The 16,527-nt window shown below is 31.5% G+C and overlaps 1 protein-coding gene across 1 annotated transcript; it reads right to left on the reverse strand.

The window, feature by feature from the left end:
- Positions 1-12,887: 12,887 nt before the first annotated feature.
- LOC123267941 lies at positions 12,888-13,727 on the reverse strand. Its single transcript, XM_044732828.1, has one exon. It carries the CDS (start codon positions 13,725-13,727, stop codon positions 12,888-12,890), a length of 840 nt encoding a protein of 279 aa, XP_044588763.1.
- Between the last annotated feature and the right edge of the window lie 2,800 nt (positions 13,728-16,527).

Genomic DNA, 16,527 nt, shown 5'->3' on the forward strand with positions numbered 1-16,527 from the left:
AAAATAGGTTCCTAGACACCTCAAAGAAAGCCTCTCCAAGCATGAGTTCTTAATTGTAACAGGAAAGTCCTCCTTCTTACAGTTTTCTATTTTTCTTATTATCAGATAGAAAAATTTATATCTCGCTTCCAACTACTTGAAAAATATCTTGTTCCTCAGATTTTGTAGGAAATTGAATGCTCTACAAAAAAGGTCTCTTACGATTTTTCGTAAACTCAACCGTTTAAAAAGATATTAACGGTTAAAGTTTGATTATTTTTGGGAAAATTTTTATTTCTTATGAATTTTATAACTCAATGAAAAAAAATCATTATGAATGATGAAACTCATAGTTTTGTAGGAAATTTACTGCTCTATAAAAATGGTCTCTTATGATTTTTCGATCAAGTTGAGCGTTTACGAGATATTCATCGTCAAACATCAATGCATATCAATTTTTCTAGTTTTTGATCAATAATTCAAAAAATTTCAATTTATTCTCTGAGTTTCAAGGAAATTTAGACAAATTTGAGTTTTTATTATAAAAGCAACTCCTATAGATGTTTTCTGTTCAAAAATTCATTTGAAAGTTTTTATTCTAAAAATATTTTTTTAATTTTATCTTTAATAATTTAAAATCTTAATCGCGTTGTCATTTATTATTATGAAATTTGTTCAGTGCGTATTTTTAAATTGTTTTTCACAAAATATACATAAAATTTTCGTTCGAGGGGATTTTGTTTTGAATTTTTGAAAAATTTATTCGAGTACAAAAATATCAATTCATTGATTTCTTCAGCAACTTGTGAAAAAATGATTTTGCATTTATGGTATTTAAGTGATGAACTTGCCATTTTATCATTATTTGACGATACCGTTTCATTGGAAGTAAAAAAAAATATTGTTGGAGCTGCTAATACTCGTAACGGTACAGATTCTAAAGCTAAAAAATTTATAATTGATAAAAACGATTTGAATTCATTAACGCAAAAAAGTCTGAGTGACTTTGTTTCTAAAAAGTCTTTAAATCTCTTTAAAATCTTTGATTTACCATATGACTTCCTTGATAAAGATATTGAATCGTGGCCTACTAATGACAGTTACATTGAAAATAAAGAATACTTTAACCAATTGAAAGTTGTTAATGATTCGGCAGAACGAGCTGTTGCATTAGTTAGTGAGTATAATCAATGCTTGACAAAAAATGAAGATCAATTCCAATACTTATTGCAAGTTATCAAAGAACATCGAAAAAAATACCCAAACTGCAATAGAGGAAATTATTTACAGTAAAAGTGTACCGTTATGTTGAAAATATTGAAAATTATATGGCAGTTGATAATTAAATAAATAAATTTTTCGATAAAAAAGTGAAACACATGTGAAACACACTAAATTGAATTATATATTTAAAAAAATGCACTAATTTTTTGTTTTAATGTAATCAAACATGCCCAAGACTAAAAAAACTAATTAAAAAAATAGTTCATAATATATTTCTATTTATAGAAACTCAAATTTGTCTAAATTTCCTTGAAACTCAGAGAATAAATTGAAATTTTTTGAATTATTGATCAAAAACTAGAAAAATTGATATGCATTGATGTTTGACGATGAATATCTCGTAAACGCTCAACTTGATCGAAAAATCATAAGAGACCATTTTTATAGAGCAGTAAATTTCCTACAAAACTATGAGTTTCATCATTCATAATGATTTTTTTTCATTGAGTTATAAAATTCATAAGAAATAAAAAATTTTCCCAAAAATAATCAAACTTTAACCGTTAATATCTTTTAAACGGTTGGGTTTACGAAAAAATCGTAAGAGACCTTTTTTGTAGAGCATTCAATTTCCTACAAAATCTAAGGAACAAGATATTTTTTCAAGTAGTTGGAAGCGAGATATAAATTTTTCTATCCGATAATAAGAAAAAATAGAAAACTGTAAGAAGGAGGACTTTCCCGTTACAATTAAGAACTCATGCTTGGAGAGGCTTTCTTAGAGGTGTCTAGGAACCTATTTTTCAGAGTACCAAACGAAAAAAAAAATATTCTTTTTTTTTTGAATCACCCTAACATACATGCATACATACTGTGACGTTATTTTATCGACCGGGGTCTATTTAAAATGAACGTCACTAGCGCCAACGGATTTTTGTGATTCTAAGTCGATATTTCAAAGCAAAAATTTTATAGAAAATAATTGTGAGGATTAAAAATTAGAGTTTAGTGAGCAGGGTCTGAGTGTAGATGCCGAGTAACGAGGAGCTACAGTTTTAGTGTGAATTTAGAGAGTTACAGTTACAGTTGAGATTTTGAGATTTTTGAGATTACAGTCAGTTTTAGAGTAAAGTTTTGGAAAATATTGAGGTTGAGTCATTTAAGGTTTTTATTGAGTTATTTTGAGTTTTGAGTTTCGAATTTTAAGTTTTGGGTTTTGAGGCTGCAGAGTATGTGGGTAAATCAGCGTTACCGTGGAGCGGGACTATAAGTCACCCGGTTTCGTTTGATGCTAGACGCCAGTCTAACCCTTTGAGACTTCCAGGTGGAATGCCTAGGTCTAGTTGAGATGCCAGCGCTCTGATGTAGAGGAACATGACGAAAGCATATGGGATCAGTTCAAGTTACGTTTACGTTTACGTTTTTCGTTAAGTTTCAGTTAAAGTTTAAGTTACGTTTTTGCTATTTTGATTTTGAGTTTAAGTTACGTTTTGAGTTACGTTTTTGGTTTCGATCCCAGTCGTAGTCAGTTCCTGAAGAGCATCCACCAAAGGAATATCCGTACTCAGAGCTTTAGTTGTTTGATTAAGGGATTAAAATATTTTATAGGGATTAATAGCACATAGAAATTTTAGTTGTGAGTGAGTCACGTTTAAGACAGTTGAGTTTGGGATTTCGTTAAGAACAGTTGAGTTTTAGACTCCGTAGAGGACAGTTGTGTTGTAGATTGCCTCTGATCACTTCTGGTAATCGTACGTGCATACCGTTGCGCCTACAGGTTAAGATTTTAGTCTTTACGTTTTTGTTTGAGCTACAGAAATGAATACAGTTAGGAAGTTTATTTAAATTATTATAAAAAGTTACTTAGCATCGACATTGTTTGTATCAGGTATGAGGTTATTTTATTTATTGTAATTTGAGCATTAATAATTGAGTTTTGGTCTTGAGATATTGGATAGTCTCGTTTATGATAAATTTTGTATTCAGAGTTTCGTTGACAGATTTAGTTGAAATTTTCATTCGAGTCATTAAGATTTATTTATATACTTGTGTAAGTAAGCGTCCATAACTTGACTATAGCGTTGATTATTGTTAACTGTATCGCTCTAGTAATTTTATAGTGATTTGAGATCAAGTTTGTTAAGTTAGCTTACGGTTTATTGAATAAATAAGGATTTTGTTTTAAGCATAACTTTTTGGTGTTGTGAATAGAATTATTACAAGTATGGATCCTTTCTACCCGAACCACCCCCTTTCTCTACAAACCAGCACACTGAGCAACCCCGAGGTATTCCGTCATCTTTCCGATTTTGGGTTCTTTGGCCTTTGTTTCACGTTCAGTTTCTGTGTTCTCGATTAAGTTTACGTTTTGGCTAGTTTCGATAATTTCTAGCAAATAAAAATTATCTAATTCCGTTTAAGTTTAAGTTCGAGTTCTGATTCCGTAAAGTTTAAGTTTACTTTTGGCTAGTTTTAGAATTCCTAGGTTTGGTGATTCCAGTGATTAAAAATTACCTTACGCCCTAACTTTATCGATACCAGAGATCCAGAATCGGAAAGAAGACGAAGTATAACCCAGATTTTATTTTTAGAATTAAGTTTAGTCAAGTTCCCGTATACCCCCCTTGAAAATTTGGTTATAATACATACATACATACATACATACATACATACATACATACATACATACATACATACATACATACATACATACATACATACATACATAGTGACACCCTCGCGGGAATAGTCTGGAAAGCTTCCTAGGACCTCAAAACGTCGAGATCTTATGAAAACTCGATTCTCGAAAAACGGGGTAAAACAACAGACGTCGGGGTAAAAAACGGGAAAAGAGAAAGAGAACGGCGCATAGAAAATGAAAACCCCATTAAACAATGCTAAGGGAAAAAGCTCTATAGACGGCGTAGAAAATATCCTTGGTGATATTTTTCCATCATCGAAGGTTGCTGAGTCGTTAAGTTCTGACGGTGATCTTTCGGATCGTGGGTATTCACCAACTCAGGAGGAGAAAATAGTCGATCCTCGCACTGGATCTAGAGTCAGAATCGTAAAGACTGATATTGAGTATGATAGACGGATTGAAAACAAATTTGTTTGCAGTACTTGTAAAGCTTCTCAAAAAGGTACATTTTTTAATAGATTAAAAAATATTTCTGATTAGTTTTCTTATCTTTTATTCTATCGTTTTTAACTGTAAAATGTTCTTAATTACGTATTGTTTTATTTGAATTTTTGTATTTGTTTTCTCATAATATTGACATAATTAAATGCAATTCAAAATTTCCTTAATTAACCGAAAAGTAATAATATTTTTAATCGATGTTCCAAACCTTTTTTTTATACAAAATTTTTTTTGTCCAAAGATTTTACAAGAGGCTATGAGATAAGTATAGAGTTAATGGATTTTTTTCCGGTAAAAAATAAGCCAATTTGGTACACAGCAAACAGACCATTTGAAGCCACCGTCTCAGTCTCTTCAGTCTACGATTTCAACTCCAAAATATTCCAGAAGTATTTTTCAGCCTTCTCAATTCCATTCGACTAAGATCAAAGATGTCTCAAACCACGCTGAACATCATGACTTGGAGTTTAATCAATACTCTCGCATTCTATATCCGACATTAGTGCTCAAGCCTAAAGATTGTTCCAGTGGATATCGTAAACAATCTAGTTCTCAACACTCAAGAAAATTTTTACCGAACAACCACGGACCTCTAAAACAACCCAAGAAGGCTGCTGATTCTCATCTTATTACTTACAATTCTCCTAGTCCTGAAAAATTGTCTCCTTATCGTTCTCATCCGACACAAGAACAAATCATTATTTCTCCGTCACCAAGTACTGGAATGACATTGAATCCACAGCCTAAAGAATCGTTGAACAAATATCCTGTTAAAAGAATAATTAATAAAAAACTGTTGACAAAGACTCTCTACCTCCATGGAACGTTGCATCAGATAAAAAAGTTGGTCAAAATGTTAAACTTCATCCTGTAATTTAATCATTGAAAATTTATTAGACTATAAGGTGTATCGATTTTATCTGAAAAATAATTAAACCTAACCTATTCACTTAGGAACAACTTGGGGAAAAGTCTGGCGTTTTCATTAACAGTGTGAATTTAAAGTACGTAAAAACTAAATTCAAAGAGGATTCTCCTGAAATAGCACGACATTTATTCAAGTACATCATTGGCGAAGAACTTTTAAAGACAATGAGCAGAACCGGTGGAAACGGATGGAAACCATTGCCTTTAGATGTTTATCAATCGGTCTATGGTAAATATGGAATCGTAAAATCATAGTAAGAATTAAATTTAATGAATTTTTAAAAATTTTTAATTCTGTTGGTTTCTTAACTATTTTCTTGCTCTACAGATTTTATTTTTGTTGTTCACTTAATGAATTTAATACAAAATTGTCTCAAAAGCTAGTTCTCTACAAAACGACTGTGTGCGTGCTACATTCTGACTTCGAAATATTATTTGTGGTGAAATCTTCAGAATTTTTTATTCTAAAAATTTCTTAGACTATTTTTATGCTCTATGAAACTCATTTTCATTGTCTACGCAATGAATTTCGTACAAAATTGTGTCAAAAGCTAGTTCTCTGCCCAGTGACTATGTTCCTGCTAAATTATGACTTCAAATATATATTTGTGCTCGAAATCTTCAAAATTTTCGAATCGCAAAAATTTCTTACACTATTTTGATACGCTACAGAATTTATTTTTGTTGTCTAGGCATTGAAATTTTTACTGAGTTGTCTTAAAAGCTAGTTCTCTCCTCAACAGCTGTTTGCCTGCAAAATTATGACTTCAAAAATTTATTTATGGTGAAATCTTCAAAATTTTTAATTTCAAAAATAGTTTGAGATTATTTTTATGTTCTAGAGATTTCAATTTTGTTGTTCACTCAGTGACTTGTATACAAAATTGTTCCAAAAGCTAGTTTTCTGCCCAACGACTGTGTTCCTGCTAAATTATGATTTCAAAAATTTATTTAGGATAAAATCTTTAAAATTTTCAATTTCAAAAATGGTTTTCAATTATTTTTGTGTTCTAGAGATTTTAATTTTGTTGTTCACTCAGTGACTTGTTTACAAAATTGTCCCAAAAGCTAGTTTTCTGCCCAACGACAGTGTTCCTGCTAAATTACGTTTTCAAAAATTTATTTGGGATGAAATCATCAAAATTTTCGAATCCCAAAAATTTCTTACACTATTTTTATGCTTTACAGATTTTATTTTTGTCTAGACTGAAATTTATACTGAGTTGTCTTAAAAGCTAGTTCTCTCTTTAACAACTGTGTGCCTGCAAAATTATGACTTCAAAAATTTATTTGTGGTGAAATCTTAAAGATTCCTTAGGTCTTTTTTATACTCTACAAAAATCATCGCTGTTGTGTTGGTAGTGAATTTTATATAAAATTGTCGTAGCAGCTAGTTTTCTGCTCAAAAACGTGATAGTTGAATGTTTGATGAAAGTAGAATAAATTCTGCTATATTCTAAATTTTAATAGAAACTTGAATAGACTTTAATTCCATTCAAATTTTTAGTATCGATTACCACGACTTAAATACCTTACCAAGAATGCGTTTATTTTCTAGATTACGTGAGATTGCATGCAAAATCAAAATTGTCCTGTGAAAAATTCGAACAGATTATAACTCAAATGTTTACTTCACTCAGGCGGTTCAATCAAGATTCAAATGCCGCAAACAAAAGTAATTGTTCAAAGAATCCATTAACAAGCTCACCGTTTCACCACTCTTCCCTGGTTCCGTCATCGATGCCAATCAGTACTGCCAATACTATAGAAGCCAGATGTGACTCTCCGCTTCTGTCTCCTAATCACTCGTACCGAAAATTACATCATGTACGTCAAAGCCAGAGTAAACAATCTTACCGCCGTGATAAATATTATTAATGCTCAATTCATAATTTTACCTATTTATCTACTATTTTTCCATTTAAAACAAATACAATTTCTCTTTAATAGTGCTCATTAATTTTATTATTCGCTAAAGTTCATTTATCTCTTTCATGTTTTGACTTCATTTATTAATCCTTGAACGTTCTGGAGTCTCGAGAAATCTAGGTGTGAGCCTGGAAAGGGCAAAACCAATCATAACGCGTTATACGGCTGTGTGAGTAGCGGCTTGACTGTATAACGTGTCCGTGCGCCCTCTTCTACTATTTTTGGAGCCCCTTCTCTACAAAACAGACTATAGCTCTCTCACTTAAAGGAGAAGACGGACGATTGAAATTGGGAGTAGGGATTCAAGGTCAACCGTTAAAGGGTTAGTCAACCCAAATAAAAATTTATGAAAATTGATAAGGCATTACAACTCTCAATTTTTTTCTAGCCATGTAAGTTAAAATTTCTTTTTGAATATATAATTCTTTAGAAATATTGAAGTGTATATTAAATTATCTAAAAATTTTACGAGTGTCCTAAGATTATGAATGAAACTCCAAGCTAACTAATCAGTCTTCTACTAGTTGACCAGAGATCTATCACAAATATATCAATTGCAGATTAACCGGGGATCTATCACATTTCTATCACCGATCTGCAAGAGATCTCTCAGAAGTCTCTGATGTTTTTTTTGTTTTTTCGAATTTTGTCTCCTCAAACAGACTTTCGGTAGACCTTTTGCAGATCTATAAGCGAAAGATCTGTGGTAGATCTTCTATACCTCTACCGTAGATTGCTTTATTTTTACCTGAGTAGCGACCCAAACTCGGGCCAGAACTAGGTCCCCCAGCCATGGCCGTTGAATGGCAACCCTGACTTGATCCAGAATTGGATAACCTAGCCTTGGTCATTCAATGGGAAATCTAAACTTAATTGATCATGAAGTAATAGAATTTTGAACAGTAAATATTTATTATTTAACGAATATTTGTTAGCTAATGCTACAATCAAAAATTTATTATTTAACAAAAAAAATTACATATCATCAAGATTTATATGGTATTAAAAAAATTAAAATATAATAATTTACAGTTGAATTTTTGATATTGATAATTTTAAACATTAAAATCTATAAAAAAATATTAAAAATATACAGAACGATGTACAAAGTCTAAAGTAATGTAAGGACTTGACTTTTGCATTTTTTTAATTAATAAGGATTTGTAAAAAATAGTTAATTTACATCAAAACACAATATTAAATAACATAAATTATATAAATAATAAAACGTCGCACTCCGTCACCATATAGATTTAGCTTATGAGAATTATGAGATGTGTATTAACTAATCGGTCGTACGGCATAGGGGTTACTTATCGGTCTAGCAAACGCGCGGCTCAAGTTGGAATCTCGGTTAAGGCAAATGCGATTTTCACTTTATTTCTATAATTAGCGAATGTTAGGTCTAAATAAAGAGTCAAACGGTCTAAACTTGCGTTCGCACTGCATCAAAATTAAAATAAAAAAATCAGTAAAACGGTTCACCCTAAAGGCCATCCCTGCAACTTCCCGCTAATTCCATACCTGAGCGCTTAAAATTATACTTTTGACGTTTTTGAGATTTTTGAGCTCAAAATACAATTTATGTGATATTTTTAGCTCGCTGAGCTCAAATAAATCGTATTTCTATGCATTTGAGCTCTTCGAGCTCAAAAGTCTGATAGAAGTTTCATAGAACACTACTTTTGGAATTTTCAAACCACAATAACTTTTAAATGGATCAACCGATTTCCACGCAGTTGGCGGCATTCGACGCAGTTTTATCAGCCTCATAAAGAATCGTCAGGTTTTTATTGATCGAAGTAAAAATTTTGGAGTAATTTCAAAAAAAGACTTTTTTCGCTTTTCTTTTATATATATATATATATATATATATATATATATATATATATATATATATATATATAAATAAATAAATATATATATCTAATATATAAAATTCTCGTGTCACAATGTTCGTTCCCATACTCCTCCGAAACGGCTTGACCGATTCTCATGAAATTTTTTATGCATATTCAGTAAGCCTGAGAATCGGCTACTATCTATTTTTCTAACCTCTAAGTGATAAGGGGTGTTCACCTCGAAAGTTTTTTTTTTTTATTTTTTTGATAAAATTATTTTTTCTATTTTTTTATTATGTGGCATCAAAAAATACATACAACTCTAAATTTGCACTTTTTTATCACCAACCCTTGCTTTTGAATAGTCATTTTCATAACTTTATCATTTTCTATCCCGCTCGATAACATCAATTATTATCACTTGGTAAGTTATCCCCTCCATGTGTCTGGCGGTGTCACTTCTCACCCTGTAAACAGCACGGAGTAAGGATTTTACCTCTACAGTTTTCGGCTATTATTAGTGTTTATGCTTCAAGCGTAGTAGTTAAACATTTTTACTATCTCAGTGTAACTCTCATATCAAATATATTCTCGAGTAACTTTATTATTTATTTATTAATAACTAATATTATTGAATATAATTAATTATTAATAACTAATAAAATTATTAATTTTTAGTGTAAATCGCACGATCAGTTAATTAAGTGACTTACATAACCTCTAAAATACTCAACACGTGTCACGAGTTCCCGCAAACAACGGCTATTGAGTTGTAAGTATAAATTATTTTTTACGTTTATTATAAAATCAAAAATTATTCTTTCTTATTTATAACGAAAATATTGTTAGGAATGGTGAAAAACGAATTCGTTGAAAGTTAGATTTTTATTACAATTGGGAAATTTTTTTTTGTCTTTACTTATAAGAGCTCTAACTTCGACAGAATTTTTTTTTTTCACTATTTCTAACAATATGTATTTTCGATATAATTAAGAAACATAAAATTTTTCGCTTTCGTGAAACTATCTAATTTTTACATGTATATTTAATGTAATCAAAGATAAAATAAATGATTAATATAATAATTAAATAATTCAATCAGTTCTATTCATGTGCGTTTTGTATTGTACAGTGAACAATGCCAACAAAACGCAAAGGAGCCAATTTGAGCCGTGAAACAAATAAATCTAGAAGCATTCGAAATAGAAGAGCCCAAAGAACCGAAGAACAAGTTCAGGAAGAAAATACTGGAGCGCGTGTGAGAATGGCGCAATTGCGTCGAGAACAATCAGACGATACACGAGCTGAACGCAATGAAGTCATAAGATTAGAACAACGACAATCACACCGTTTTACTGTCAATAGACGCAGAGCGAATGACCAACAACGCCAATAGGCACATCGAGCATTTGTAGCTACATCATTTCTGCATCTAGCATTCCAGTATGAGCCCGATATTGAATATTATGCTCATTCAAAAGTAGTATTACTTTTATTATAAATTGTATTAAGTTAGTAATTGGTGCTATGGACAATAATGCCCGTATTGTCATGCTTTGAAATTCAAAAATGAACTAGCCGGGATGTGTTGCGCGTCAGGGAAGGTACAACTACCTGTAATTGAAACACCACCGGAACCATTGAACGGTTTGCTTATCGGCACAGATCCAGATTCTAACGTGTTCCTGAAGTCCATTCGAACATTCAACTCATGCTTTCAAATGACATCGTTCGGAGCAACAGAAATAGTTCAAAATACTAATGCAAATGGTCAACAATACAATTCTACATTTGAAATCAGAGGCCAAGTTTATCATAAAATAGGCTCATTGCTGTCAATGCCAAACGAACCACATAAATTTTTACAAATCTACTTTATGGGTGGCGAGGACTCCGGAAGCGCACTAGCCAATCGGGTGGATGCACGTTATGGCTACAATAACCTTAATATCTCATGAACAATTGTTATCTAATAAATTTTCTTGTCTTATGAATAATTGTTATCTAATAAATTTTCTTATCTTTATGAGTCAGTGAATTTCTCTCCAATAATTTATTTTATCTATTATATTGATCAGCATACTTTTACAATTAATCATCATTTATTTGAAAAATTAATTATTTTATCAAATTGTTGATTAGCTTATCAGCTTTGTGACTCATTTTTAGTAACAAATACCTCCAATTTTCATCTATTTTTGGTGGGGATTCGGACTATAAGACCCAACAATACTCACTGCATATCTATAGTTCTAAAAATTTTTTCCTCGAGTGAAGTAGTTCAACGGATGGTACTATGTTTGTAGATTAGTTTTTTAAAGTGTTAGGTATCGAATTTCTTATTGAAAACCACGACTTGTTGGATGTTCTCAGAGACTTGACTGTTTGTCCCAGCACACTCCAACCCATAGACACCCTTGATGAGCTTATCGAATTACTCAAACATTTGAGAAATCATGAAAAGGATATTCTTAAGTCTCGCAGTTGTGTATATGATTCTATTAACGATTTAGTCTCTCCAGACTACAGAATGTTGACAACCACTCAGAACATTCAGACCCTTTTGAATTGCTCATTATTTATTCAACTGCAAGCATCTTTATTCATCAAGCTCGTGAATTTGCTCAAGTTATTACGGATATTATAAAATTATCTGCACTGAAGAAGCGTATGACTCAACAGGAAATTATCAAACAGATTTCAAAATTGGAGCTATCGAAAAAACGATTAGCGGAGGAATAGACAAGATGGAGATCATCTTGGATATCACAGGGTTTGAAATATATGGTGAAGAGTTTATAGTCAAAGAACTATGTGCAATTAATATTTCTGGTGACATTATCAATAGAGGAGCATATGAGTGCAGATATTACATCTTTAAACCACCGTTTGATAATCCTAATGAAGGGTGGGTTTCAGAAACCAACGATTATAAGGGTTACAAACATGGAATACAATGGGATACTGGTGCTACACCATATGATATGCGAAAAAATGTTATAAAAAGCTTAACAGATAATGCGCGTACTATTATGTGCATGGTGCATGGAAGGTAAATTGGCTCGATCTGATGACTGATACCACGCTTCTAATTATTAATATCGAAAATATGCGTTTGTATTCTTCTGAAGCTGTTATGTCTTATAAAATTTATCGCTGTGAGAATCGCTGTGAGAATCATTCAATAAATTTCAATTACGCTTGCGCGTACGAAACTGCTCAACGATTTAAACGATGGATCATAGAATTTTGGGATGCTGGAGCTTCATATGAAAAGTCTATTGAAATTTTTTATAATCTCAACAGCTTATCCAGAATACATGCTATCGATATCACATGCTTAGATGAGAAATTTCTCCTCAAAGTGGCTCCGAAGCAAATCAAAGATATTTGGGATAAACTACCAAGTCATCTACAGAAGAATAAATTGATTGAGGATTATAAATACTGCATGGAGCATTATCGAATTGAAGAAGAAAAACCTGATCAAGATGTTTGTGGCATCTGGCTCTACCCAATTAAGAAAAATTGTTATGAGTGTAGACGAAAAAAATAATTTCTATAACTGATCTATCATAATTAGCGTTAAATAATAATAATTATAATAAATAAATACTTATTTAATATGGGATAAATTAAATAATAATAAACGTTTATTAAATTTTAGATTGTTTATTTTATTTGCATTTCAATACAAATTTATATTATTTTCCTTACATTACTACTTATAGGATTATATTCAATAATACAATTAGACAGTATGCAGCTGTACTATCAGGAAACTGATTTTCCGATTCAAAGTCAATTCGTATATCAACAGGTCCCGACTTGATTGATTCATTTTGCTATGAGCAATCTATAATGTAGAGTGGTGCGTCAGTTAAAAATTGAGCTTTCGTTAATAGAGGCTCTGGATCTTTATTATAGTATGAAACTTGAAAATTAGTAAACATATCATATATTAATGCATACTGATTTCTACTTGTGTTAAGATTTAAATTTCCATAAGGATAACTCTGAGAATTAAGAAATAGCTTCACATCTCTAATATTACAATGATCGAATTTGTTTGCATCTTTTGTTGCAAGGTTTTTTCTTGCGGTTTGAAATCCTAAAATTACGTATCGTTGTTTTTCCAGCTGAGTCGAAGTCTTAATTGGCCAAACATGCTTGGTAGTTTTTGGTAGCAGTGGGTACTCATATAATTGCCATGTTTGGAAACTCAATGGGATCGCTGGATCACGAGAGATAAAGTTTAATGTTTGAATTTTCTGCTTATCAGACATGGTGATGTATGAAATATTCCACTCCACTTTATTGAGCACAATTTTTACTCTATCAGCAACAGCTTGAGCATTTGCAGGCTTATGAATGTATGCATTTGTATCAACATTTGATCTTATAAGTATCAATTCATGTTTAGCATCAATAGTAATGCGATTGTAATCTTCAGCGAATCCAAATATGAAACTTAGCGGTATAGATATATCGAAATAACCATCAGCATCGGTTAATTTATTAGCTGCTTGTGTTAGCCAACGCGCGTTCTCTATAATATTTCCTCGTCCTGGACTCTGCGATATATAATTTTTCATAAGACTTGTAATACCAACATTTTTACATCTATCAATCTCTACAACATTCAGTTCATAGCGTATCTCCTCAAACATATGACAAATAGCCATGTTGACTAATCCACAGATTCGGTAGAATCTGGCGCCAAGTTCCATTCAAAAATCCCGTTGTAAACGGAGCGCCAGACTACCGACTGTGTTTACTGTAAGCAGAACAGTATTTCGAGGTTGCAAAATTTTATTTAATTATATGGTTCTCCTTTTTCCAAAATGATATATTATGAAAGTAATTTATACTTTATTTTACTGATATTAATTAATTATAATCAATTATAACACTTAATTCACTTAACAGCCGAGACCAGTGATTGCAGTTTCAATCAGCTTAGCGAAACTAATGGAAATTTTGAAAAAACGTTTTTAGAGATAAGAGATAATTTAATAAACTATTTCACCACAAAGCGTTTTTTTCAAAAATTTCATTCGTTTCGTGAAACCAATCGAAACTGCAATTGCTCTGCTGTTGGGAGTGCGACAGAGATAGTTCCGTTGAACTCCGTGAGAGCAAAGCGAGAAAAAGATGGTCTCGCCTGTTAAAATTATTAAATTTTATCAGCACAAACTATAGTAAGCCCAGAAATTTCGATCCTGAATTTTTTTCGATGGGGAACATTAGCGCCACAGACTAGATAAAATGAATATGTGTAGTAATCTTTTCTATAGACACGCAACTACAGTAATAAAAAGTGATTCATAGCTTGCATCTATGGCCGCCAGGTTGCACTGGAATTACATCTACATAAACTGTAGCTTCAAGGGGATAGTTCGCAGTAAAACATGCAGTCAACACGAGATTTAAGTTGTTATCAATTGTAAATTTTCATTATAATTACAAAAAATACTAAAATCCGAACAAAAACAGTTTCACTGTAAAAAAGTCGCGCTAAGTCCACGTTCATAAGACTATTAGGAAAAAAAAATTTTTTTTTTCTTTACAAAAAAATACAAAATAAAAAAATTAAAAAATCCAAGTAACCGATATGATTGTTTATGATTTTCGGAAATTAAAAAAAATTTTATTGTAAATTTAAAAATTAAAAAAAAAATTTTAGAACGTACTTGGTGTGCGTCATTGTGTATTTCAATTTTTTTTAAGTCCTAGTAAATAGATTTTACGAATTTCATTAAAAGTAAAATATTTTGCAACCACGCACACTAAATACGTTCTAAAATTTTTTTTTTTATTTTTAAATTTACAATAAAATTTTTTTTAATTTCCGAAAATCATAAACAATCATATCGGTTACTTGGATTTTTTTATTTTTTTATTTTGTATCTTTTTGTAAAGAAAAAAATAAATTTTTTTTTCCTAATAGTCTTATGAACGTGGACTTGGCGCGACTTTTTTACAGTGAAACTGTTTTTGTTCGGATTCCATAGATTCCGTTACAGCTGTATTATCTTCTTTAACAAAGCTCCCACAGATGTGTAATGAACTTTTGGTTGGTAGAATACACAGATCTTGATGTTGAATACTGATTCTCATTTCATCACTGTTATTTAATTATGATGATGTATATGGTAAATGAGAATGAACTTCATAGTGAGAAACTGATTCATCGAAAATTATTGGTTTTTAAATACCTAAGATTTCCGCCATGGTAATACAACGCAGCACAAATCGATCTTCTTTATTTTGCCGATTTTTTACGTAATTTTAATCCAAGGCTTTTGAGGAACCGTGCGCTTTGAGCTGTCAACACTTGTGATGTTGAGCGATGACTGTCTGCTTTCCGACGAGGCGATGAGGTTATATAGCTACCACCAACCTTCTTATCAAATACTATTCCCATTGCTTATAGACTTAATATGGAGTCTGATTGTAATCGTTTCACCTCTGAAATTAACTAATTCACCATCCTGATCAACAATATTTAGTTGAAGAGTATGTATGGACTTAACGGCGATTGGGAGGTAAATGACGTGTGATGGAACCTCAATGATCTTACATCCTGGTCCAACACTCGGAAAAAACTCATGGATTGTATGAACTTTTTGACTATTTATGTATGCACCAGTTGTAATATTACATTCAATCCTCACGACATTAATTTTCAGAATCTTGATTGGTGAATCAGATTGATGAAGAATATCTGCTTTCAGTTCACGATTTTTAAATCCTAATAATGATGCAATTGAATCTCTTGGTTTAAAATTAATAGTCTTATTACATTTTATTTCACTTCGCAATATATTATGGTTCGCTTTTAAACTGAATTCAATATTTTCTGGCTTACGTTTTAATATATATTCCTCGACATTCTTCAACTCGTAGCTTCCAGTTGGTATCATTATTACTTTATCAGCCCGTTCAAGACCACTTCCAATATAAATTTTATTAGCATCATCAATATTAGGTATTGAATTATATGTTAACAGTTCCACTAATCCCAAAATATACGTTTTTGTAGGTGATAACTCAATTGATGGAAAATATTGAGCCTCCAATACAGAGTTATTTCCTGATAGTATCAACGACAATGACTCATCCATGACTGATAGCTAATTAAACTTAACATGTGAATTTATAGTTGATCACTCAAAAATTTAAGAATAAGTGCCTACATATAACTGTATTGTAATCTTGGTATTTTTGATGGTTATACTTAACGCTACTCACATCAAGATATTTCATGAGATCACTAGGTGGTTGAAGATTCCCAAAGCTATCGAAATAATTAACATCATTATTATTTTTCTTATAGGCAACCCAATGTGTCCCATTCCCATTTTTATCATCCAGATTTATGATTGCAGATTCATTCATCCATGGTCTAGACTTTGGTAAATCATTTTTCATGAAAACACCTCGAAAATATGGGCTTTTTAAATCCTTTGCATATTTCATTAA

Source organism: Cotesia glomerata, linkage group LG6 (genome assembly GCF_020080835.1).
Source record: "Cotesia glomerata isolate CgM1 linkage group LG6, MPM_Cglom_v2.3, whole genome shotgun sequence".
Taxonomy (NCBI): domain Eukaryota; kingdom Metazoa; phylum Arthropoda; class Insecta; order Hymenoptera; family Braconidae; genus Cotesia; species Cotesia glomerata.